This window comes from Monodon monoceros, unplaced genomic scaffold (genome assembly GCF_005190385.1).
Source record: "Monodon monoceros isolate NGI ecotype Baffin Bay Population unplaced genomic scaffold, NGI_Narwhal_1 Super_Scaffold_2, whole genome shotgun sequence".
NCBI lineage: Eukaryota > Metazoa > Chordata > Mammalia > Artiodactyla > Monodontidae > Monodon > Monodon monoceros.
Genome location: NW_021703776.1, coordinates 89,408,977 through 89,436,298, shown reverse-complemented (window position 1 = coordinate 89,436,298; position 27,322 = coordinate 89,408,977). Strand labels below are relative to the sequence as shown.

Genomic DNA, 27,322 nt, shown 5'->3' with positions numbered 1-27,322 from the left:
GTGGCCTCTCCCGTTGCGGAGCACAGGCTCCGGACGCGCAGGCTCAGCGGCCATGGCTCACGGGCCCAGCCGCTCCGCGGCACGTGGGATCTTCCCGGACCGGGGCACGAGCCCGTGTCCCCTGCATCGGCAGGCGGACTCCCAACCACCGCGCCACCGGGGAAGCCCTGGGGAGTAATTTTATAGCTAACATTTAATTTCAATAAGATGTCTTTTTTTTACCACGCTTATAGTGTGTCTTAGCTTGGGCTACAGGAAAAACAAAAAACCTTAGACTGGGTGGCTTAAACAACAGGAATTTATTTCTTACAGTTCTGGAGGCTGGGAAGTCCAAGGCTAAGGTGCTCATTGATTTGGTTCCTGATAAAGTTATCTTTCTGGTCTGCAGACCACCTTTGCACCATGTCACTGTGTCCTCACATGGTCGGGGTGTGGGGAGCTCTGATCTCTTCCTCTTCTTAAATAAGGACACTAATCCCATCATGGGGGCCCTGCTCTCATGACCTCACTTAAACCTGGTTGTCTCCCAAAGGCCCCACCTCCAAATACCATCACATTGGGAGTTAGCACTTCAACACATGAATTTTGGCGGGGACACAAGCATTCAGTTTTATAACCAGGTGGACTGAAATAAATAGTAATACGGAAGGACCTTATTCAGGACCAATTTGCGTGGTAATTATGGAATGCTGGCTGCCTCTTATTTTGCAGGTTCAATTTCATGAACCAGGGTCTAACATGGAATTTGGGCAACTTGTGCTGCTTGCCCCGTCCCTACCCCTGCTTCTCTTGACCTTTGCCACTTCTCTGTCTCCCTCCTGTGCTGAATCATTCTCTTTTATCTAGGATAAATGTCTAAAAGTTGGTGCAAAGAAATAGAAGGAAGATTTAAAAGTAACAATTATGGGCACACAGTTTTAAAGATGAAAACTGCCTTAGAACAGTCTGCATTGTTTAAAATATATATTTAAAAGCAAGTATGTGTTGGGTGTTTTTAACACTTGTATATCCTTCAAAGAATCCTAAAAAAAAATAATATTAGAATTTTAGATCTTTAAAAAGTTAAAAGTGGATTTTTGCTTATATTGCTTCAGGTAATTCTCTGAAGGGATATTGTTTTCAAACTGGAAGAAATGAATAAATATCGATAATAGAAAAGAATCTAAAATCAGAAAGAATATGTTTTAAATCAACCTAGTTTCTTTGAAGAGGGAAGGTTTCCACATTTAATTAAATTGTATCACAAATAGTGAGAGAGCTTGCAAATTTGATCATAAGACCATGGACCAATAACGTCTGAAAAATATTGCGTTGGTAGCAATATTTATGGTAAATATTGTAGCATTTCTGGAAGATTGGTGATAGGAAAATATTTCATTGTCAAAACTGCAGGTGAAATTGTAGGCTAATAAGTTTAATGACAACCTCTAGAAAATTCCCCAGAGTCCTTAAACAGTTATTTTATGTAGACTTAGAAAGGAAAATCACGATGAACTAGCATGAAATAAATAAATAAAATATATGTAAATAAAGTATATATATTACATAAATAAAATATACATTATATACATATATATGTAAATAAAATATGTAATTAGCCTCATTTCATTTATTGGATAGGGTTATTACAGTAATAGATTTAGGAAATTCCATAGACAATTCGTGTCTAAATTTTAACAGTGCATCTGATCCTTTTTCATGATTTCCCTATGGTCTAGATGGAAACCATTCCCACAAATATTACTAATTAATTCCCAACTGGAGGCAGGTTTCTATTTGAGCAGGATTTCTGTACTTGGTTATGACCTGGTTGCTACTTTCATCAATGACTTAGGTGAATCATACACGAATGCTTCTCAACTTATTCTCCTCTGGGAAAGAGAGCTAATGCACCTGACAATAGAAATCAGATTTTGATATCTATCAACGGAAACGATGGTCCGATGTTAACCAGTAAAATATAACAAAAGATTATACATTTAGAAAATGTGGCAATTAGATTAATGGGTAAGTATCAATGCCTATCACCACCCATGCTCTGGGGTGTTTTGTCTACTTTTGTGTTATTTGTAAATTCTAAGTTGAAGCTGACTGGCCATTTGTCAGGGTTCTGGCAGAACCAGTCCCTGAGTTGTGAGGGAGGTTGGATTTGATTACTTTGCTAAGCCTGGGAGTCCATTATTTTTTGAAATTACTTCGAGAAACTGTTTTATGAAACACACTATTATCTCACTTATCTGTCATAGAGCAAAATCACCCATCTCATCTATCAAACTTGGTTTCAAATCACTTGCTGTTGTTTGGATAAAAATAAAATCTCTCCTCAGAGGATGAGAACTGTCAACATTCAGAATGCTCAAGAGAAGGGCTGCAGGCTTAGAAGTCATTTCCAAAACGAGAAATTGCTAATGTTTTGAAGAAGGTACTGGAATCTCAGGAAAACGCCATCTGTTATTGAGTGCAATTTTGTGTTTATTTTCTAGGGTGGCAGCTTTGAATGGACACTGGTAACTTGACTGTTAAACTCCCCTATCCCTTTTATTTCTAATTTTACAAACTTTAGAAGTATCTTTCATTGGAAGGAGAAAACATAGAATATGACAAAATATTTATAAAGTGTTTGTAAATTATAAAGAATAATAACACAACGAATACCTGAGAATTCAGTACCCATTTGAATAACAAAGGGCACTACCATAACCTCTGACATCCACCAGGGTATTTTCCTCAATCCATCCTTGAACGTACTCTAATTGGCCTGCAGTTTTTACTTATCATTCCCTTGTTTTTCATTATTCTTTTTACCAAATATTTATATCTTTAATGATGGCAGCATAACACTTCTATACAGTGATTTCTATGTGCCAAACACTTGTAGGTGCCATATACTCATTTAACCCTAGAACAATCTTCAGAGGTAGGTAGACCCATTGTACAGATGAGGAAATGAGGTATATAGAGGCTAAATAACTGTCCAATCATAGGAATAGTAAGTGTAGTAACCAGAATTCCAACTCAGGCAGTCTGGTTGCAGTTTTGTGTGCTCTTAACCTCCACACCACGCCACCTCTCAAGAATACATAGCATAGCTCTATCTGTGTGTTTTTTTAAAATTAATTAATTTATTTTTTGCTGCATTGGGTCTTTGTTGCTGCGCTCGGTCTTTCTCTAGTTGCGGCGAGCAGGGACTACTCTTCATTGTGGTGCGCGGGCTTCTCATTGCAGTGGCTTCTCTTGTTGCAGAGCATGGGCTGTAGGCCCGCGGGCTACAGTAGTTGTGGCACGTGAACTCAGCAGTTGTGGCTCACAGGTTCTAGAGTGCAGTCTCTGTAGTTGTGGTGCACGGGCTTAGTTGCTCCGTGGCATGTGGGATCCTCCCAGACCAGGGCTCGAACCTGTGTCCCCTGCATTGGCAGGTGGATTCTTAACCACTGCACCACCAGGGAAGCCCCTATTTGTGTTTTTTAAATGTTGTGTAAGTGAGATACAACTGTACATATTCTGGAATTGGTGTTTTTCAATCACCACTCTTCCCAAGTTTCATCTGTTTTGTTCTGTGGAGCTGTAGCTCATTCATTTTCATTGCTATGGAGTATTATTTCACATTGTGAATGTATTTCTCCATTCTGCTTTCATTGGACATTTGGGCTGTTTCTATTATTTTCTGTGATAAACAGTGCTGATATAATGTTTTTGATACCAGCTTGTGAGTATGTGCCAGAGATATCTAGGGTCTGTACCTTGGAGTGTAATGGATAATTATTGTGCTATGTACGCCTTCAGTGTTCCTAGGTAATACCAGGTGTTTCCCAAAGTGATTGTGCCATATTGTATACCTTCTAACAGTATATAAGTTCTCTCTCTCTCCGGTGGTTAATATTTCCAAGAATTAATATTAAAAATAAACTTTAACGTTTTTGCCAGTGTGTATAGAGTGGTTCACAGTGATAGAGAAAAGAATGAATGGGGGAGAGGGGGCCGGAGATGAATTTCCATTTCTCTGATTACTAATGAATTTGAGCATGTTTTCTTTTTTCTCTCCACCCCACCCCACTTGGGTTTCCCTTTCTGTAAAGTACCTGTTCAAGTCTTTCTTCACTTCTTTTTTCTGTTTTTTTGGGGGGGTCATTTTGTTATTGATTTCTACTAATGCTTTGTCAACTAATACAAATGGGCAAAATATCTTTTTATTTCGTGGCTTGTGTTTTCACTCTCTTCATAGTTTTTGATAAACAGAATTGATTAAATTTATAAAGTATTTTAGAATATCTGCATTTTTGTATATGTTTATTTATTAAATACTTCCCCTCCACCTTTGATAAAAGGATACTTTCCTATATTATTTTCTGAATATTACCTAGTTTTGTGTTTCACATTTCCATCTTTAACTTACCTGAGATCAATTTTTTTTTTTTTTTTGCGGTACGCGGGCCTCTCACTGTTGTGGCCTCTCCCGTTGCGGAGCACAGGCTCCGGACGCGCAGGCTCAGCGGCCATGGCTCACGGGCCCAGCCGCTCCGCGTCACGTGGGATCCTCCCGGACCAGGGCACAAACCCGCGTCCCCTGCATCGGCAGGCGGACTCTCAACCACCGCGCCACCAGGGAAGCCCTACCTGGGATCAATTTTTATGTGTCCTTTGAGGTAGGGTCCAATTCCTTTTTTTTCTGTAAGGATAATCAATTTTTGAGGGACCATTTATTGAAAAATGTATCTTTCCTCACTATTCTACAATGCCAGTTCTGTCATAAATCAACTTTTCATATATTTTTTGGTCTGTTACTGAGTCGCATTTTTTTGTTTCATTGCTCAGCTTGTCTATTCCTGGGTCAATACCACACTGTATTAATTGTTAACATTTTATAACAAGTCTTGATATCTGTTAATGCTAGCCCTACTTCCATTTGTTTTTTTTTTTCTGGAGTCTTGGCCACTCTTGTTCTTTGCTCTTCTATATAAATTTTAGAATTAGTCTGTCAGGGTCACCCAAAAGCCTATGGGAATTTTGATTGGAATTTTATGAATCCATAGATCATTCAGGGGAGAACTGACGTCTTTAAAAAGTCTTCCACCACGTGAACAAAGATCTCCTCTTTTTTGGGTGTTTTGATGACTTTCTAATATGTCTTTAAGTTTGCCTCTGCCCAATTCTGTCTCTTCTCTTTCTGAAACTCTAATAGACATATGTTACATTTACTTTCTCGCTGTTTTCTACATCTGTTAACTTTCCTTTCCTATTTTCTATCTCTGTTATGCATTCTGGATAATTTCTTTAGATCTGCATTATAGTTTGCTAATTTTTCTTTTCTGTTGCTTCTATATACCATGTACCCATTTATTATTTGCTTTTAATTAGTTTTCCTTATTAAAGGTTATCTATATTCTTTAAAAAATACAGTTATTTATTTATAGTCTCTTGTTCTTTAATCTTAATCCTTTTTTTTTATTTCTTTAAGGACACCAAACATAGTTGTTTTATATTCTAGTTATGACCATTTTAGTATTCTAGAGTCTGTTGTTTTTGCTGGCTTGTACTCATTGAGTGCATTTTATTCTCCTGTGTTCGTGATTTCTGATAGAAATTTCTGGTGTCTTGGTACTTTCTTGGAATTCTTTTGAGACCTTCGTTTAAAACTGGTTTCTCTAGGGCGGACTTGTATTTACTCTTAGACACTCAGGGAAATTTATTAACCCATACCTACTTCAAACTAATTATTTGGGTTGAAGTCTTTGGGACAGCCCAGGGAGCAAACTTATGTAAAGGCTAGCTTATAGCCAAATATCCAGGGAAGATTTTTTTCCTTCTTTCACTTGGTACCAATATCCAAGACAGATATTTTTCCTGTAGATGCATAAATGGAGTCTTTGAGACTTAGCCTCTGTTTTTCCGAGTTCTCTTTAGACAATACACCAGAAATGTTTACATGTAAATACTCCCTCACTGCATCTTGTCTAACTCTCCCACATGCAAAATTCTGTGACTCACAGTGGCACATACAAGTGAGACACCTTAAAGTTTAAGCTTCATTAGTTTCATGATAAATCCATCTCTGCTTAAGAGTGAATGTTCATTATTTTATCATATCAAGGACACTGGAGCTTTACGAATAAATATTTTTATTTTATAAAGTAGTTTATAGCCTCATATACTCTGTAAGGTACTGTCTTGTCACTTTTACAGTGGAGGAAAAGAAAGCTTGGCGCTGTTACGTGGCTTGCCCAGAGTTATAAAGTTAATAAGTGTTGAATCTGTTTTTTTTTTTTTTAATTTTTATTTTGGTCCAGTTCAGTTTCCACTTTACAGTGCGAATCCTCTGTTTAATGAAAATAGATGCCTTAGATGCCTTTTTTTTTTTTTTCGCAGTATGCGGGCCTCTCACTGTTGTGGTCTACTCCCGTTGCGGAGCACAGGCTCCGGACGCACAGGCCCAACGGCCATGGGTCACAGGCCCAGCCACGCCGCGGCATATGGGATCCTCCTGGACGGGGGCACAAACCCGTGTCCCCTGCATCGGCAGGTGGACTCTCAACCACTGCGCCACCAGGGAAGCCCTTAGACGCCTTTTTAAAACCTTTATTGTGTTCTAAGAAAGTAACAGGGAAAAGGTGCCTTTAATATTCTTACTTAATTAAATCTCCACAACAACCCCATGTAGTGTAAATTAGTCTTCCTGTTTTACAGATGAAGAAATTGAGTCTAAGCGACATTAAGCCATAGGTAGATCATATATTTAGCAGGTGGGAGAACGAGACTTCAACTCCAGGTTACTTTAAATCCTACTTCTGTCACCTCCTCCTGGTAGCTTCCCTCATCACCGTCATTCCTCTCCTGCACCACTTATTCCTATTATTCCCTTCATAACAGTTGTATTTCTCAGCAATAATTCACGTGTTTATTTACTTATTTACTATCTGTTTTCTGTACCAGGGTCATAAGCTCAACAAGAGGAGGGACCCTGAGCATTTTGTTTACTTCTCTACAACCAGCAATTCATTGTACTTCTGTGCAGTACATAATAAGCATTGAATATAAATACTGAATGTCCAAGAGTCTGATTCTGAAACTCACTTTATTTTTCCTAAATATACCGCCTCCCCCTTTCATAAAAGCCCTTACTGAATGGGTTTTTTCTTGTTAGCTTGGACTTATGGCCAAGTCTCAAAGCTGAAGACCGCGAACACACCAAGGATCACACATTCTAAGTTTGGAGAGCTGCCAGAGGTTAAGATCAGACACCTCTTGGGAGGGCTACGATCAGAAAATTATTCTACCCAGCCCTTCTCTCCATTCCTGTAAATCGATAGAAAGGGAGGGTAGAAGAGAAGATGTTGCTTTGTTCAGAGTACAATGTTAGTGAAGAAAGTTTCATTGCTTCTCTCATTCTCCAGCTGCTACTAGGGGGAAAGGGAGAGGGCTCAGAGAGAATAGTCCTGCAAGTTGGGCGTGTCTGCAGACAACCCCCATTAGGGCACACACTTAGCTCATGGACTTGGCTGCCAGGCCATTCAGTAGAAGAAACAAAATTGTGAAGAGATGACTTGGTGGGGGACTACCAGGCAAAATGGGGGCAAACGTTGGGATCCCCGCAAGCTCTTGGTTCCCTAAAATTTTAAAAGATTGATCCCACTCAGGCTCTAAGAAACAGGTAGTTAATTTTTTTTTTTTTTTGGTCGAGCAAGTGCAGTCTTGTTAGTATCATCACAATGATATATCCTGGGTGTGCTGGAGGCAAACAACAACAGCAAACCCTGGACATTAGAAGACTGCAGGTTGATGCAACTTCCAGCCTGCCATCAGGTGGGCGAGAAGACAACACCTCTGTCGGGATGGTTAATGCAGAGGGAGCAGTGTGGGCTACGCCCTGGTCAGTGGAGCAGACTGAAGCTACCATTGGTTCAAGATGAAGCGCTCAGCCTGCCCTGTGGCTAGCCAAGGCCAGTTCTGCTGCCAGCCTCATCTGATCAATTGGTAATTTCCAGAGTTCTGAAAAATAATGATTTTTGACAATTTAGCCAGTGTTCTCATTGCTTCTATGAAGGAGCAGTTTTTCAGAGGTTCTGATTCTGCCTTTTCCACTGTTGGCACAGGAATAGGAATGCAGAGTGTGAAGTATCTTTTGATACCTTTTTTGATAAGTAGAAGTTTTTAATTTTGATGATTTCCTGTTTGTCAACTTCTCCTTGTATGGCTAGAACTTTCTGTATCCTATCTAAAAAAAAAAATCATTGTCTACTCCAAGGTCATATTTTCTTCTAGAAACTTAAATAGTTTTACCTTCTAGGTTTGTATCTGTAATCCCTCTTAAAGCATTGTTTGTATACAGTGTGTGATAGGGATCAACTTAAATTTTTTTCCAGTATGAATAACCATTTTTTTCAATATCATTTGTTAAAACTTCTCTTTTCCCCATTGATATGTTTCAGTGCCGCTTTTGAAGTCATACATGTGTGGCTCTATTTCTGGAATCTTTATTCTTTTCCATTGATCTAATTGTCAATTCTTTCTTTGATGTCACATGCTCTTGATTTGTCTTTATAGTAAGTTTTAAATTGGGTAGAGCAAGTCCTTCAACTTTTTCTTCTTTTTCAAGATTTTTGACTACTTTATGTATTATTTTCATTTCTAATATATACATTTTAATATCAGCTGGGTTTTGACAGGGGTTGTGTTGAATCCATGTGTCATTTTGGGAAGATGTGACATGTTAACATTATTGAGTCTTTCAATATGCAAATATTTATATATTTATTAACAACTTCTTTAATTTCTCTCAGTAAAGTTTTGTAGTTTTCCGTATAAGGTCTTATACATATTCTCTTAGATTTATACCTAATAGTTCACTTTTTTGAATGTCATTTTTGATGGTATTTTAAAATTTTCAGTTTGTAATTGCTTATTTATAGAAATACAGTTGATTTTTGTATATGGCTTCTGGACACTATGACTGCAAACTCACATGTTAATTCTGATAGATTACTTGGGATTTTACATGATTTTACACAATCATGCCATCTGCAGATTAAAAGTTTTACTTTTTCCTTCCCAATATATATATATTTTTTCCTAATTATTTTTCTCTTTTACTATACTGGCTAGGACTTCTAGTACAATATTGAATAGAAGTGGTGAGACTAGACATATTTTGTTTCAGTATTAGGGGGAAAATGTTATGTATGTATGATGTTACTTATATATTTTTCAGACATACGTTTTATCAGATTGAAGACTTGTTTTCTCTTTCTAGCTTGTTGAAAGTTTTAGTCATAATTTCGTTTTTCATAAGTGGCCCTGCAGGATGCGCATGAAGCATGAGGATCTGGGTAGTGATGAGTTAGTTGCTAGGGGGGCAGGGAAAATGCAAAGAACATGTACACTTGCTGGCCAAGCTGGATGGGATGGACGGAAGCCATACAGTGATAATGTAGGTAAGTTGGGCTGAGGTGAAGACACCTGATTTCTATTCCCAGCTCTACCACCAACTAGCTATTTGACCTTAAATAAGGTACTTCGCCCTCTACCTTGGACCCAGAGGTACAGCTGACAGCCAAGTTGATTTCAGAGAAAGTCTGGTAGAGTTGAAAATGTGACTAAAAGATTTGAAAAGTAAGAAATGTGAGAAGAGATTGATGAGCCTGGACTTCCTTTGTCTGCTAAAGAGAAGGCTGAGATGTCCGTTGATTTGTTACTGATCCTGGTTTACTGCACCAAGACAAACATTCACCAGCTCCCTGGTCTCTGGGTGCTTTGACGTCTCTTTTCTTCAATACCACATGTTCCTGGGTTCTTTAGCTTTATTGTAAGTCTCGAGATCAGGAATGTAAGTCTCGAGATCAGGGAGTGGTTTATTCCCTAACCTTACTTTTAAGTAATCCCTTTATGGAGGTCTCTTCATCTGAACCATCTGAGGTGAGTTCTCTTTTTTGCCAGGACCCTTCTCTCACTGATACAAGTGGAGAAGACACATGCTCTTGAGCCTCTCTGTAAACCTAGCCGTCATGCCTAGGGCTGGTCTCAAAGTAGGCAGTAAGTCTCTGCCTCTAACCCCACCCCCACCCCATCTATATTTACAATATTCTGGATTGTAGCTTAGGAAAATTATTTTAACTACTTTGAATATCATTTGACTCCATTTCTTTGGATCATGACGGTTTTTGCATTTCCATGAGCCTCTTTAGAGACTGTACATACCCTTATGAGGGAAATATCCTAAACTGTTTTCAGTTGACAAAACTGTTGGGCTATCTGTTCAGTGGCATTACCAGTTGAACAAGATTGCGGTGGAAGCAGCAAAGGTGCCAGGGTGACGGGAAGTTGAAGGAGGTCGGGAAGTGTCCTAGCATGGAAATGGGGAGGGGGGCTGTAAAGACAAGCGTTTCCTGTTGCTAGTTTCACTGGGAACAACCCTCTGGAAATCTAAATTCTTTCCCCTAAATTCTGTGGATTCCCAAAGGGCTTATGTTCTTAAAGTTATTTCTGTTCGCAGGCTCATGCTTTTTCTAAATTTGTTCAATTTCGGATTATCTTTCTATCCCAGTAGGCAGTCGATTCTATATTCATTGACCTAGATGTAAAATTCAGCCCCTTCTTCAGTTTTCACATTCATAAAACCTCACTGCGTTTAAGCCAGGAGTAGACTTCCCTGAAGATATAAGAGCGGGTGGGAAATACGGCAGAGGTAAAGGACGTACTTCCATGACAGCAATACAACTTCCAAGTGGACATTAGACTGTGTTCTTAAAATGTCCTTCTGCCCCCGCCCACCACACCAGAGCATTTCATGGGTCACTTCAAGCCACTGCATGCCCAGTCCTTGTACCATCTTGTCCATCCTTCCCGCCCTCTCCTACTTTGCCTTCCCTTCTCTTCCCTCCTTTTCCCTTTCAGAGGGAATGCAGATTGATGGAGCCTTTGGAACCAGACATCTGGGCTCCAGTCTTGCCCTCATTACTTCTGAGCTGTACGGCTTATATAAATTCCTTAACCTTTCTAATGTCAGTTGTTCCATCAGTAAAATGGGCATAATAAAATGACCCATTTCGTAAGTCTGTCAGGAGTATCAGAGGTGTTTAGTGGATGCCGTGGGTGGCTGCCACATGCCTTCTCAGGACCAAGGTGCTTATTTTTCCAGCTTCAAGGAGTATTGGCTGTTGATGGTTGCCAGGCATTGCCCCAGCATAAAAGAATCTCTTGCCCGTGTTATGCCCTTCCAGGGGGCTGCCCACAACCAAAGACTGGTTGATGTAGAGGTTCAAAATCTTGTCTCTGCCTGAAATTGGGACAACTCTGAAGGGCCATTCTGGCTCCAGAACTTTATGTGAGATCAGCTGAGGTTTCTGTTGTAATCGCGTCACAGTTCAGCTTCTTATTTTGCCAGACCTGCTGCCCTCAGTCCCCTCCACGCTGTCCAGTGAACTTGGTAACATCGGTTTCCAGCTTAAGAGAAAATGGTTAAAATAATGTCCAATGCATACTAGGTGCCCAATAGATTATTATTATTGTTGTCTGGAGAGTAAGATCATGTATTTTATGAGATTTTCCAGAATATTCCAGACATATGTGAAGCTGCACAACAAATTCTGATTAATAGTTTGACCCATGAGTAGTGAGAATGAAATTATCCCCGATTTTGACGATGGAAAAAGGGGTCTTGTTTGATTTTTTAAATGTTATTTTATTAGAGCATATTCTAATTAGCCTGCTCCAATAGAGGCAGCACCTTGTTTCTTAGTAACTGACTCTTACCTGATACTCTTGGGTGCTGTAATTTTGTTGTCTCTGTAGAGTTGATTAATTATCCACCACTGATAGAGGTGCTGGCAGTTTATATCCCCATAAAGTTAGAGGTTAACCTGTGAAAAGCTGATGTGTCACGATTTTATAGATCAAAGAAAAGTGAATGACACAGGGGCTAAGGTCTTACTAACCTGCGGAAAGTTAGCTACTGCTACAGCAGATTCAGCAGTCTGTTTAGGCATTTCCTTTCTATAATAAAGAGTCAATTTGTCATACAGAATTTCTTATACACACTTTGATTTTGCATTTTTCTCCCCTGTTGGTTACCTCATTAATGAGTTAAATAAAACTTTGTCGGATGCTCACCATTTGTGTGAGAATGTTGTTTTTGACAGTGGTTTTTCCATAAGGATGTGTTTCTGTTTAAGTATTATTAGTTTCTGAAGGGTAGAATTATGATAGGAAGGTACGCAAAGTTTCACAGGGGCAATTGGAAGAGAGAAGTCCACATTTTGAAGTTAGCCAAACCCAGTCATAGTAAATCCAAATTGTGGGCCTAGCTTTGAAATGTGTGTATTTGCTATGAAAGATGTCTATTTGCTGGGGTTGCCATAACAAAGTACCACATACTGAGTGTCTTACCAATAGAAATTTATTGTCTCACAGTTCTGGAGGCTGGAGGTTTAAGATCAAGGTGCTGGCCTGTGGGAGGGGCTTCTGAGGCTGTGAGGGAGAATCTGGTCCAGGCCTCTCTCCTCTAGCTACTGTGGTTTGCTGGCAATCCTTGGCCTTCCTTGGCTTGTAGACACATCACCCTGATCTCTGCCTTTATTTTCACATGGCGTTCTCCTTATGTGTGTGTCTATCCAAATCTTCCCTTTCATAAGGACACCAGTCATATTGGATTAGGGGCCCACTCTAAGGCCCTCATTTTAACTTGATTATCTCTGTAAAGACCTTATCGCCAAATAAGGTCACATTCTGGTATACTGGGGATTAGGACTTCATCAGATGAATTTTGGTGGGGGGAACACAATTCAACTCCAAACAGTTTGATTACTTCTTCTCCATTCCCAAGGCTTACTTTTCCCCTCAACTGATATCTTAAGGAGAAGAATATCATTAGCTCCTGAGAGGATCCCAGTAAAAGAAATCTTGCCTCATTTAAAAATGAGGTTTCTTGCCACATCCCACGCCAACCCCATGCCAGCATTGCTTTAGGAATGTGCTGATAATGAATTAGGATTGGGAAATAAATCCCAACAGTGGGTTCACAAGTTCTCAAGAGGCATTTAGCAGTCTGCTTTACAGATTAACCAAACAAAATGCCTTTTTGGTATTGCGTTCATTTACATGAATATAATGAAATAATTCCAATGTCATTTGGATTGCATTTTTTAAAAAATATGTTGGTAAATTTGTCTGAGGGGAGAGTGTGGTGCTGCTTAATTTTGCCCTAGGCAGTTAGGCAAGTCGGGGAAGAAGAATGATTCCTCTGGCAACTGTGGAATTATTTACCGTGATTGGAGAAGGATCTCGTGTTTGGATAACCCCTTTGAACTGCCTGACACGTAATGGAGGTTTGTTAAATGTTTACTGAATGAAGAGTCCAGGGAACCTGGAATATTTGAGAGCAATTGAATAAAAAGCACATATTTATGCAGAGATTTCCCACATACCTAGCTTTGGGGGCAGCCAGTATGTGTGAGAGAATAAGAATAACCGTGATTATCTATTGTGCTTGCCATGTACCAGACATCCTGCACACGTTTAAAAAATGTGATCCTAGCTACTCTCTGAGTTGGATAGTATTATTCTTATTTGAAATAGAAGGAAACGGAGGCTAAGAGAGGTCAAGCAACTTGACTACGTAGCTGGTGATGGGGAAGGTAGGGTGTGTTCTCAACCTGTGCGATCTAATGCCTCCCAAATTGACCTCTCGCTAGAAGCTTACGCTCTTCCTGTGGAGATAAGACACTTATAATTGAGGCAGCTACAAAATTAGGATCGTAAGAGGCTAATTGTATCATATGTCTCTCTTGCCGTGTAAGTATGTGCTGTCACCATTTCATACAAGTGTGGGGCTGTGTAATGGTTAAGTATGTATAATCTGGAGTAAGATGCCTGGATTCAAATCTCACTTGGACCTCTTCCCATCTGTGTGATCTTGGACGCGTAGCTTAACCGTTTTGTGCTATAATTCTTTTAATTGTAAATTAGGGGATCATAAATGTACCTACCTCATTGTGAGGGATGCATAAGAAATGTAAAATGAAACAGTGCCTGGCGAAATGTATTTCCTGCTAGAGGCTTCACAGAACCAGCAATTTATATATGCTTTATTCATTTATGTATCTTAAACATCTAGAACAGTGCTTGGTATGAAATAGATGGTCAGTAGTAAGTACATTGTTGAATGAATAAATATATTTCAGTATATAAATGCCAGGACTTAGTCACATTAGCAGACATAATGAAGTGGTCAGATGCTTGCACATCTATGTAGAACAGTGGTTCTATATAGAACCGTGGTTCTATGTAGTCCACGGTTCATGCTGGAAATACCTGGAAGGCCTTTAAATCGACTGATTCTCAAGCCCCACTGCAGGCAGAGGTTGAACACTGCTGTTGGAGAATCACTGTGAAAGTAACAGCTACAAATGTAGACTAATACAGGTAGAACATGTTGAAGAGTCTATGCCAGTGGTGATTTTCTGAATGACTTTTGACCCTTAGGAGACTAAAGCCAACCTTTGTTTCAATGATAATTATATTCCTGAAAACGTCAATATACGTTAAGATCGTCAAAAAATACTCTGTGTTCATATGTAAAATGAATTAAGATTTAGGCTCAAAAAATTACACAAGATTTGTTCCTCTACGTAAATCTATGGTGGGATGTTTGGAATTTGTGTGGGGCGTGAGACAATTTTTTATTGAGTAGACTCTCCTTAGCATGGCAGGCAGCTTGTCTGGGTCAGCCTAGAAGCATTGTGGGCTGCTCTGAATATAGGCAAAGTTAGTGCCAGTGAATCGGGGGGAAAACACCAACATGCACCATAAGTAAGATCTTGCTTGAGGTACTTGGGGAGTTAAACCAAGGTACAGAGTAACTTTTGAGGCAGCTGGTTCCTTTTCTAGAACAAGGAGATGAGTTCACCAATCTTTAAGGTGAAAGTTGCTTGTTTTAGGAGACTTCATGGCTTAGGGGACCTCCTGACTCGCTGGGGTGTCTCCTCCCAGCAGGTGGGGTCCTCATTCTATTCCCACAGGCAGCATCCCTAGCAGAGGGAGTTGGCAAGATGGAGATGGATTGATTACGGGAGCCACGTCAACCTGGACTAAGAGGAGAACCAAACTGAATTGAGGGAAATTTGCAAAATGGATAATTAGAGAGTATCCTGGCTAAATAACCACTTACTTACGTGTTTTCCCATAAATGAAAAAAAGCTTCTCTTTGTGAAGAGTACATGCTGCATGTTTCTTTTGCTAAATACATTACCAAAATATTAACAGTATCATATGCCCTTTACAAATGTTGTAGCAAAAATTCCATTTTAATGTTGATCACAAAGCCGTTTTGAGTTCTTTCAGGCTTCTCAACACTGGATTCTACCTCTCTTTGCCTTTATCTTTAAAGTGCTGCTTTGAGGGGTTTCTGGCTCTCTCGGGAAAGAACTGAAATGCGAGGCCTGGGATATAATTCAAATCATCCTAAATCAGATTTCCCAACCCTTGATCTAATCAGCAAAGCTGTTTTGCTTAGCTTCTTGGTCAAGTTCACTCATTAACTCAGAAAGCATTCATTGAATATACGCTGTGTCTACCCCTGGGCTAGAACATAATAAGATTAGTAGATGAATTGAGCCCTGTCCTTTAAGAGTTCATAGTCTTACTGAATGAAGTGAAGGTAATAATAGAATGCTATTTAAAATGTATGACGGCTTTCGTACTTTAAATATGTTCAAGGTCTCTCATGGCAGGTAATTGACATTAACTCTGACTTTGTGCACCTGAAACTCCGTTTTAGAACATTTTCTTTTAATGTCTATTTCACCGTTATTATTATGCTTCTCTTTTTCAAAGACTTTTTTTTTTTTTTGCCATTATAGTCATCCTCCGACAAAGTGTTGTAAAATTAATAGAAGGAATCACTGGCATTTCACGGTTTTACTGACTGTGGGTTCGGGAGGATTCTGAGCAGGAGGAAAGAACGAGAAGTTGACACCCCATTGATTTTTTTACTGGAACACACTGCAGCATAACCACCACTCCAACACGCATCGAATTCTACCAGACTCGTAAATGTCGTCTTTTGCAGTCAAGATGAACCCAAATAGAAAAATAACTTGTACTAATTTTATTTGAGGTCTGAGAAATAATGAAATTGCTTTCTTATTTTGGAACAAAATGTGTATACGTGTATGAATTATTGGGAAAAAAAGAGTTCTCTCCCACGGTTATTTAGAAGAATGGAAAGCTATGATCAGAAGTTACGTCCCACCCCCTGTAGTACCTCTATGTATTTTTCCTGTTCTCTTTTTTTTTTTTTAACATCTTTATTGGAGTATAATTGCTTTACAATGGTGTGTTAGTTTCTGCTTTATAACAAAGTGAATCAGATATGTTCCCATATCTCTTCCCTCTTGCGTCTCCCTCCCTCCCACCCTCCCTATCCCACCCCTCTAGGTGGTCACAAAGCACCGAGCTGATCTCCCTGTGCTATGCGGCTGCTTCCCACTAGCGATCTACCTTACGTTTGGTAGTGTATATATGTCCATGCCACTGCCTCACTTTGTCACAGCTTACCATCCCCCCTCCCCGTATCCTCAAGTCCATTCTCTAGTAGGTCTGTGTCTTTATTCCCGTCTTACCCCTAGGTTCTTCATGACCTTTTTTTTTTTCCTTAGATTCCATATATATGTGTTCTCTTTCTTATGTAATGTCCTTTCGTGAGGCCCATTTACAGTTACAAACTGGTAGCCACTTTGATGTTTCTTATTTATTTCCCCCCAATTAATGTTTCTATGTGTGGTAGATATACAATTTTCTTCTATTAATGTTACAAAAAACCAGCCTTAAATTTGCGTCCACAATGAGGAATAAATAATCAACAAAAGCCCTTACTTAATCATTTCTATTCACAGGCTGGGAGAGAGTATGATTTGACTATAATTTCATTGCAGGGCTTATCCAGGGTTAAATGTTAGTATGTCTCTTATCTTATAGCCACATTGCTCTTCTAGAGACACATGTATCCCTTGCATCCTAATTTGATTCTTTGAGCAATTTGCTGGCAGTCCTCATTAGCAAGAGTAATCAGGTTTTGATGGTCAGTCTCCAACTTCTGATGAGTTAAATTCATTTTTCCTGTGGTTTCTACCGTGACAACAGAATTTTATTTCCTCTCTTCTTTCTTTTTTCTGATCACAGCTCTCTGTGGCTGTTCATGAAAAACTGAAGAATTTATGTTTCTCTCATTCACCTAAGATTTAGGAATTCTTCAGCTGTTCTAAGGCTTTGTGCTTAGGCACCATTTGGTACTTTTTTTTGCTAGAACACTTAAATTTAGGTTGTGGTGTCTGTTAGGAAATCAAAAGTTAAACCTGTAGATTCAGACTCCACAGAGATCTGGCTTTCTTGTGATAAAAACTGTGGCTCAGAATCACGGTACAGGATCCTTCAAAGCCAGAGAAAAGTACTAATGAAAAATGCTAAAGAAGTTCTTTGAACTCAGGTGGAGAAAAAAATGCCCGGGGGGTGAAGGCTCACCGTATAAGAATCTTCCGGTGTTCTTTCCTTTGGCTCAAGAAAATGGAATATACTTTGGAGTGAAGGGTCAAAATTGATGTTGTTAATTATTTGCCTTGATGAAAGTGAGGGAAAAAAATATGGTGTCATCAGACTGTCTTCATTAAAGGCCTACATAGCCTGTGATGACTCCTTGTGGGATTATATAAAACAAGTACATTGCCTTGCTGCCCGGTACTGGGAGCTTCTGAATATAGGCTACTGGCAAGCTTGATATGATCACTTCCAACTACTGAAGGACCTATCCAGTGTTTCTGGGACTTCCTGTGTAGAGAAAGAGAGGAGAAAAGAAGAAGGAGAAGGAGGAGAAGAAGAATCTTCCAGTGTTCTTTCCTTATGGCTCAACAAAATGGAATATACATTGGACTGAGGGGCGGAAGAAGAAGGAGAAGGAGAAGAAGAAAGAAGAAGCGAAGGGGAAGGGGACGGGGAAGGGGAAGAAGGCTGGACACTGGCTGAACTCTCAGACACACTTGATCCTTGATTACTGGCTATACATCCTGGATTCTCTTCTGGGTTCTACCCAGACTTCCCTTGGGTTTTGGTTCTGCTGTTCATCTTGTTCACCTTTACAAATTGCATGAATGGGTGGAATTTGCAGAGATCAGTGAACAGTACAGGGAGATCATCTGTCTTCTAGAGTCCAACAAAGCTTGGATTCTGCTGGGTTATGATGGGATTCACCATACATTTGGCCATCACTGCCTGCCTCTCCCCATCTCACTGTCTGTGTGTAGCCTTGTTCCTCTGTATGAGCATCTGGGCCTCCCTGGGGACTTGGTGCTTCTGCAGGTGTAGTGTCAGAGATGGCAGGTTCTTACTGCAGTGTGTACATCCTATGAGACAGGCTGCAGACAGCTAATGCAAGTAAAGTAGGTAATGAAGTGGCTGGTGCTTTCCTTCAGGCTCCCCCCCCCCCACACACTTGATAGGCCTGGGGTAGTTAGTGGCCCCTGTCTTGCTCTGTCGACCTAAACAAAGAAGTAAACTGAAGCACGCTCAAATGACCAGAAATTGAGTTTATATGGGAATAGCAGTGCCATGTGGGACACGCAAACTATAGTAAGCTATGGGCGAATCTGCTGATAATTTCGGACGAGCTGCTCTTATGGTCAAAGAGAGCAAAGAATGGAGAGTCCAGCCAGAATCCAAGCAGCAAGTTCATTGGTTTGAGGATGGGGAGAGATTCTTGGCGAATGTTCATTGCTTGAGGGATAAGATTCTGTCTCCTGTAAATCAGGCATTTACTGGAAATCAATCTCTTAGTTCTTATGTTTCGTTTGCCTGAGGGCACATGTGTGAGACTCTCCATTTCATATCCTCTGGTTCCGTTTTAGATTAAAATCTTTTTGCACTCCCGTAGAGCAGCGTGAAGACTTTAGCGACAGAAGGAAGCACCTGGGAAGCATGTGTAAGCGCAGATTCCTGCCCCCCACACCCCGCTCAGACCCACTCGGGACTCAGAGCTGCAGCATCACAAAGGCCCGCCTGATTCTAGTTCAGATCATTCTCAGAGCACATGTGGACCCTCCCAGAGAGGAACGCTTCTCTCCCGTCCAGGGAGCCACTTAGTTAATCCACAAATCAGCACTCCCGTTTAAACTTGAGACCACTGTCTGACTTTTTTTTTTTTTTTTGCGGTACGCGGGCCTCTCACTATTGTGGCCTCTCCCGTTGCGGAGCACAGGCTCCGGACGCGCAGGCTCAGCGGCCATGGCTCACGGGCCCAGCCGCTCCGCGGCATGTGGGATCTTCCCGGACCGGGGCATGAACCCGTGTCCCCTGCATCGGCAGGCGGACTCTCAACCACTGCGCCACCAGGGAAGCCCTGTCGACATTTTTGATGGAGCTCTTCAGAAATTGGGCTTCTGTTATTCCTGATGGTACCACAAGCTCTCCGTGGGTGATCCCTGCTTTCTTCCTTTATCTTGCTGTCCTCACTTTCTCCACTAGGCTCTTATCTCCTCCCTTCCCTTTGCTCAGCAACAGTCATGTTTGCTTTGCTAAAGCAGCTCCTCTGATTTCTTACCTTTGCAGACCAGTGTCAGGCCTGACTTTCTCAACCTCCCCTGATTCATTCGCTCCTTTCTGACCCAAATTCTGTTACGTTACACTCAACAAACCTAAAATCCAACCAATGTGTTTTGGATTTTTCTTACCACGGACCCTGGTAAGATATTGGTCTTTCAGCGTGTGCGATTTCTAGGATGCAAATCGGTCTTTTCGCATTTAGGACCCCAGGCCATGTGTAGAATTCCTCTGCAAGGGTAAGGGAGGATGTTCTTGAGATGCATACGACTGAATTTGGGGAGGGAGCCAGCTTGGAGAGCTCTTTGGTGGGAAATGGAGGAATTTCAGTCGAAAACCTCATGAGCCTGCTTTTCTTGCTTAGTCTCTGGTAGCTTTAAAATTGTCTAAGATTTGGGACCACCCCAGCCTTAGGTCCTTTTCTGTAAACACAGAGACCTGCATTCCGCCCTCTGCCCTGAATAGGGGCTTACATTTTAATTTCTGGTCCTGAAGCGATATCACCCTAAGGTGGTCCCCTCAGTCTCCCTGTCTTTTGAGACCTGCCACCCTCTGTCTTCACCATGCGCTTTAGAGAGATATATTCCAGTACATTTGCAAAGGTCTTCACGTGTGGAAGACTAATTCAGGCATTGTTTCTACCCCACGGGAAATGTTTAGCTCTGTATTACCTTCTGATGTTGGTTTTCCTTTGTGTTTCTTCTTGCTGCAGGAAAGCAATCTCCCGGGCGGGCCTGCAGCACCTGGCCCCTGCACATCCCCTCAGCATTCCTGTGGCAAACGGGCCAGCGAAGGAGCCCAGAGCGACTCTGGACTGGACTGTAGGTGTCGGCTGTTTCATTTCAACACCATTCCATTGCATGTGCGTCTCTCTCATCCTCACGATTCCTGTAGCTACCAAACAAGACTTAATCATTTTCAATATTGTTCACTGATCCATCTTTGGGCATCTAAGCCCTGGCTCCATTTCCAGATTCCTAAGAACATAGCTCCTTTATATGAAGTCAGACGTATTGAAAACTAAAATAAAAACTTCATGAATCCTCTGAAGCACTATTGCCTGGGTTTGCAGCTGTGAGATAAAAAGTACCTCTGTGCACATGCTTTATTGGTCCCTGCCAAGTTGATGACGAATAGAGTTTACTCTTAGCGACATCACAAAGTCCAAGTTTGATTTCCTTAGCTCAAGCTGCTTTTTCTTTTTTGGTCCTTTTTTTTCTTTTTCTTTTTTTTATTCTTTTCCTGCGAGAGGATGACCTTACTTTACATTCCAGGCACTCCATGTTCTCCTGTTTGCTATACTTCCTCCCCTAACCCAAAGGTAGATGGGTCTCATATCAGCGGGGTGGGTATATTAGCTGTTTTTTTTAAAAAAAATTATTTTATTGAAATATACTTGATTTACAGTGTCATGTTAATTTCTACTGTACAGCAAAGTGATTCAGTTATACATATATATACACTCTTTATCATATTCTTTTCCATTATGGCTTATCACAGAATATTGAATATAGTTCCCTGCACTATACAGTAGGAACTTGTTATTTATCCATTCTATATATAAAAGTTTGCATCTGCTGTATATTAGCTGATTTTAATGTTTTACCTGAAAGACATGTACAAAAACTGTTAACCTTGAAGAGTGCCGTGTGAATTTCTTTTACTGAGAGTCTTCGGTGAGTCAAGTTCTTGGCTGAAGACACTTTTAACTGTGGACTGAAAGGCCTTGTCCCTTTCTGAAGGAATGTAAGGAACAGTATGAAGCTAGAGGAGGGCTGCTCTGAGATTCTGCCAGTCTGGTCTTAATGATGAATCTTGTTTAGCATTTCTGGTTGAGTTGAACAGAGGGAATAATCCGTGTTCTTTTCCTCCCATAAGAAAGACTATGGCAGGGTAGGGGGAAGGAGAGGAATTTTTAAACTCAATTTTATTTTTAGCACATAGGCTATGATTTAATGTCCTTTAATACTATAATATTTCTCCCTCTTTCCCAAGAACACACTTACTAACATCCTTATTTTATACTCTGGACACATACCAATGTATGCAGTGTATGAAGTACCTGGCAAAAGACTGAATTTAATTGGAATGCAACTTCTTCCTTGATGGAGTCCAAGAGTGCTCCAGTAGCGCCTGTGTATGTTGAGTTGGTGTTCAGGAAGACTGTTCCTCTCCTCGAATTTCCCTTTATTCCAGGACAGTTATTTAATAAACTCTTAAACCATAAGAGAGTGTAGAATACATTTACAGTAGTGCTTACATAATTTAAAAAGAATTAAATATATAAACAAACAGGTAAATTAAATAAAAAAGGGATATGCATGGGCCAATGATGAGAGTGTGTTACAGGGACCCAAAAAAGTTAAATATCCATGGTGTTCCAAATCCTCTGCCAAAGTAGTAGGATCCTAACTGAGATGCAAGATTCTAATGAGAGAGAGTTTATATCATTTAGATAGAAACATCCATTAAATCATTTCTCTGCCCCTTTTGTGACATTAGTCAAGTCACTTGATTTCTTTCCGCCTCAGGGTCCTCATCGGTAGAGGGGGACAATGGTGACCCCTGCCTAAGGGGGACTTCAGGGCTGTTGTTAAGATCAAATGGGGGCAATGAGTGTGAAAGTTCTTTGTAAACGGTACAGCCGGCAGGTTTTCTATTCAGAAATAAAGTAATTGACGAATTGGTTGATTGATCACCATTTGTTGAGTACCTGCTTTGTTCTAGAACCTGTGTTAGTTCCTTAGGATTCTGAGGTGATGAAGATATGGTTTCTGTCTTCAAGAAGCTTAGAATGCCATGGGCAGAAGGGACATTGACAGCTAAAATACAGGGCAGCAACAGCTAGAGTAGAGGGGTACAGAGAGCATCACTGGGGTTGTGAGGAAGGACGCCTCCATCCCCATTTGATGTTGGAAAGAGTTACCAGAAAATGCTCTTAGAAAGAATTTTCCTTCCTGAGCCAAAGCTTGACTAGAAGGTATTATTTTTCTGATTCCTGTAGAGAGGTATATACTCTAACATTTCATCACAGTGGTATTTTTGGCTAGTGGTGGGTGAACTGCAGTACACAGTTCAGGAAGAGCAAATAGGAAGTACGGCCAGGGTGCGTAGCTGATCTTAATCCTTCAGCCCCTTTGATTATGGCCACCCTGTCTTGGTGGCCTGATGAATTATCATGGTGGCAGGAAACACTTTGGGGATGTTTAACAGTGGAGGTAAAATGGAAAGCCTTCTCTGAAGACACTCCATCTCAGGGCTTTTTTAGAGATCTGATGTAGAAGGAGTTGTAAGATGTGACTCAGAAAAAAAACACCTGTAATTGTGGGCTAATATTGCTGTTAGCAAACAGAAGCCAGCCCGATACTTCCTTAAGACAATCATGTAAAAGATTTTTCTCAGAAGAGAGGAAGAAGCAGATTGTTAAAAACATTTCAATGACTTTTTTTTTTTTTTTGCTGAGACTTGCCCTTGTTTCTAAATTTTTGGCTTTTCCTAACCTAAGTGCTTTACACCAAGTTCATTTATGTTACTTTAGTTTGCCTGCTTGTTCAAGAAGCTAAACCCGGGTTTTCTTTGTTCTGTTTAAACTGTAAGACTAGTCCTCTGGCTTGACCTACTACCATACTCTTTATTCTACTCCCTTGTCTGCTTCTCTACAAAAAAGCAGCGTGACCACTGCTCTCCTTCTATCAGCCCACTTTTCTGGACTAAATGCATTAAAATGAACAATCTTTAAAAAAAATTTTTTTTTAATTTTTGGCTGTGTTGGGTCTTGGTTGCTGCACGCGGGATTTCTCTAGTTGCGGTGAGCGGGGGCTACTCTTCGTTGCGGTGCGCGGGCTTCTCACTGCGGTGGCTTCTTGTTGCACAGCACGGGCTCTAGGTGCGCGGACTTCAGTAATTGTGGCACACGGGCTCAGTAGTTGTGGCTCGCGGGCTCTAGAGCACAGGCTCAGTAGTTGTGGCACACAGGCTTAGTTGCTCCACGGCATGTGGGATCTTCCAGGACCAGGGCTCGAGCCCGTGTCCCCTGCATTGGAAGGCGGGTTCTTAACCACTGTGCCACCAGGGAAGCCCAACTCTTTTTAAATTTCCTTCCTAATCTAGTGCATTGTTTTAAGACTTAAAGCACACACAGTTTTTGATCTTCCCATTCCTCCCAATGGTATCCTCTCTTCCCTTTCATGGTGACAACCTACAGGGGCTCTCCCTTTGACACCATGCCATGAACGTCAGCCAAGCCAGTTTTGGGGAAAACAAGCTAAATTGCTAGAAAGGAAGGGAGTAATGCTCAAAAAGGAAAAATAGTCTCATCTTCTGGGCTGGAATCCAAGCTTCCAGTTTAGAGCGAGTTAGCCCACTTCGAAGTGAGTCTGTTGCACAGATAATGTGTGTCTTTTCTTAAATGTCACTTGCCTCCCATGCAACGGAGACTTAATTTGGACGTGGAGATTTCTTCCCTGTTTTTAGCGTTAGAGCAGAGAACATAGGATGTGGATCTTCACTCTGTGTCCTCTGTTCTGTAATTTGCTTTTGTCCATTACACTGCCTAAACAACTCTCAAAGCAATGGTAGAAAAGCCACCAAGATCTTTCTTAAAAAGCATGTTGGTTTTCAACATAGCATCCTTGATTTCAATTCATTTTTGCCTTCCTTGTTGGAAAATTTCCTCCAAGGCTGAGGGCTGTGGAAAACAGAGCCTCAACAGAAACAAACCCACATCCTAAATCCAGACCACCTTTCCTTCCCTCTGGTTGACGATGCTAAGAAAAGGAGTGCTTCCTTCTGGACAGGTAAAACAGCACAGTGTGTTCACTGCCTCACTGTTTGGTTCAGAGACAAGATTAGGGAAGCAGAGTCTTCATGTGGGATTGGTTTAAATGGGGTTATGAAACTAGGTCATTTTATCTTTGGAAACCTTGAATGAAAAGGCAGGAGGAGGCAGGTGTGTGTGTGTGTGTGTGTGTGTGTGTGTGTATGTGTGTGTGTGTGTATCTGTATGCACATGTGCATGCTCTCATTTTAGTCTTGTTTCAGATGGCAGGTCCAAGCAGACCTGTGCCTTCCTTACAAGCTCTTGGCCTTTGCTTTTTAACTTCAGGTTTGGGTGTCATCACCAGTAATGACTCACACCCCGATATCTTTCTCCACTTCCATCCTCATTTCAAAAAACATTGTCCATTTAATCAAGATATCAGATTGCTAAGCAGAGCAGGAGGAGATAACCGACTATAAATTAGTAAAGGTCCTGACCTGGTCAGCCATGTTAATAGTGGGACATATCTAGCATGTTTTCATGCACCCTCACTAATCTTTTATTTTCTAAAATTGTGAGAATTTTAAATTAAATCACATTGGCTGCTGGGAGAAATCATAGACTCTTACAGCTTCACAGGTCGGTGAGAAGTACCTAGGTCTAATCTTTTGCCTCTTAGTAAGTGATTATCTAAACTAACACTATTGAACAGAAATATATATGAGCCATAAACAAAGCCTAACTTTTAGTGGCCACATTAAAAAGTGAAAAGACATAGGTAAAATTAATTTTAATATTATATTTTGTTTAACCAAATATATAAAAATATTGCTGTTTCAACACATAATCAGTATAGTTCACATTCTTTATATATATATGATGAATATATGATATATATATGAACCATCAATATATGGTTCACATGCTTTTTTCAGACTAAGTGAATCTTCAAAATCTGCTGTGAATTTTACACTGACAGCACATCTCAATTAGTGCTAATCACATTTCAAGCGCTCCATTGCCATATGCTTACTGGACAACATATCTAAACCATCTGAGACAGATTTCACCTATTATTACCTTGAAGATTTTTAGAGGGAGACAGTCCAGATTTTTGTTTCCCTTTCTGAATTTGTAAGGATATTTACATTTGATACATATTTATGATTGTCTTATTGTTTCAAAACATTTTTTACAAGCAAACGTCTTCATTTTGTGTAGCTTATTTGCTTCTGGTGTCAGTGTACTCTATCTGTAAGTGTCATTCAGTCTATAACACTCCCTCTCCACAACTTGTGTCTTTTTACCTATAACTATTTATTACTAGGACTTCAGGTAGAACTTGAGAGCAAGAAATCCTATCTGTATCTACATAGGTGGGTCTCTGCTCTTAGGTAGCTGGATCTATCTATAGATAGGTTGATCTATATAAATCTATGTATATCTACAGAGACTTGTTTCAACACTCACTAATACAGAAGAAATGTTATCTTCATTTTGAAACGGAACTATTTTTTCTGTCTGGCACAGACGGATACTCTGAGTTATATACTGTTTGAGATGGTATTTCAAGATGAATGTGTAAAGAAGAGAGAAAGAGGTACCTGGGTGTGGAGAATGGAATAAATAAAAAAACATGGCACAGAAAAGGAAAATATGACTATATTTAGAGAAGAGTGACAAAAGAATAGAATGTGTGAAGGTGAATAAGAAAGACAGATTGGTACCATTAATGGAAGGTCTAGTACGTGGGATTAAGTTTAGATTTTGTTTTATAAATAATAGGGATTTTTTTTTTTTAGCCTCCTAAGCAAGAGAGAGGCATAATCACAGCTATGTTTTAAGGGAGTTAATTTTACAGCAGTGTGAAATATCAGAGAGAATGTCAGAAGTAGAATTCAGAGCAGAAGAAACCAGGACTCGGCGATTAGACATGCTGTTCAGTGTATGGTAGGTAACTTGGGGGTAAATGTAGACAATGAAGGGAAATGCAGACAAAGCTGTGAGCAAAGAGAAGAGGCCTATGTTAGCTGGGGTGGGCTAGGCTGCAATAAATAAAATCATCATGTAATGGCTCAATACAAGAGAACTTTATTTCTCACTTGTGTAACAGACCAGGACTGTTTCAGGTTGGGTGGCGGGTGAGCTCTGTTCCACGTAGTTATTCAGTGACCTGGACTGACAGCTGCTCTTACAGCGTCATTAGAAGCCTTCTAAAATCATCCCAAAGGCCAACTTCCCAGGTATCCAGTATGGGAAAAGGGAGGGAGGTTTTAATGGGCCAAGTCTGAAAATAGTACATGCCACTCCTGCTCATGTGCCATTGGTTAGAACTGGGCCACATGGCCACATCCAATCACAAGCGAATCTGGGTAACAAGGTCTAGCTGTGTGTTCAGGAAGAAGAGAAAAATGATTTTGGTGAATGGCTAGCAGTGTTGACTACAAAGACCCAGGAGAGAAATAGATGTTGCATAATACCAACATCTATGGATTAGGAAGGAAGAAGGAAAACTGGAGACTAACCACAATGATAATAATAAGAACTATATTGAGGGAATCCCCTGGTGGTGCAGTGGTCAAGAATCCACCTGCCAATGCAGGGGACACGGGTTCGAGCCCTGGTCCGGGAAGATCCCACATGCCGTGGAGCAACTAAGCCCGTGCGCTGCGACTACTGAGCCCACGTGCCACAACTACTGAAGCCCGCGTGCCTAGAGCCCGTGCTCCGCAACAAGAGAATCCATCGCGATGAGGAGCCCGCGCACCGCAACGAGGAGTAGACCCCGCTCACCGTGACTAGAGAAAGTCTGCATGCAGCAACAAAGACCCAATGCAGCCAAAAATAAATGAATAAATTTTTTAAAAGAGAACTGTATTAACACCTATTAACTTCTCATTGTGGGCAAGGCATTGAACGTTATTCATTTTCACATTTAAACATCATTGTGATCTTGTGAGGGAAGGACAATTATTATTACAATTTTAGTGG

The 27,322-nt window shown here is 40.6% G+C and overlaps 1 protein-coding gene across 1 annotated transcript in view; it reads left to right on the top strand.

The window, feature by feature from the left end:
* The window catches only part of DGKI (diacylglycerol kinase iota), a 445,841-nt gene that overhangs the window by 139,094 nt on the left and 279,425 nt on the right, over positions 1-27,322 (top strand). The window contains exon 2 of the mRNA XM_029234512.1: positions 20,285-20,393. Within this exon, the coding sequence (XP_029090345.1) occupies positions 20,285-20,393 (109 nt within the window). The remainder of the gene's footprint in view (positions 1-20,284; positions 20,394-27,322) is intronic.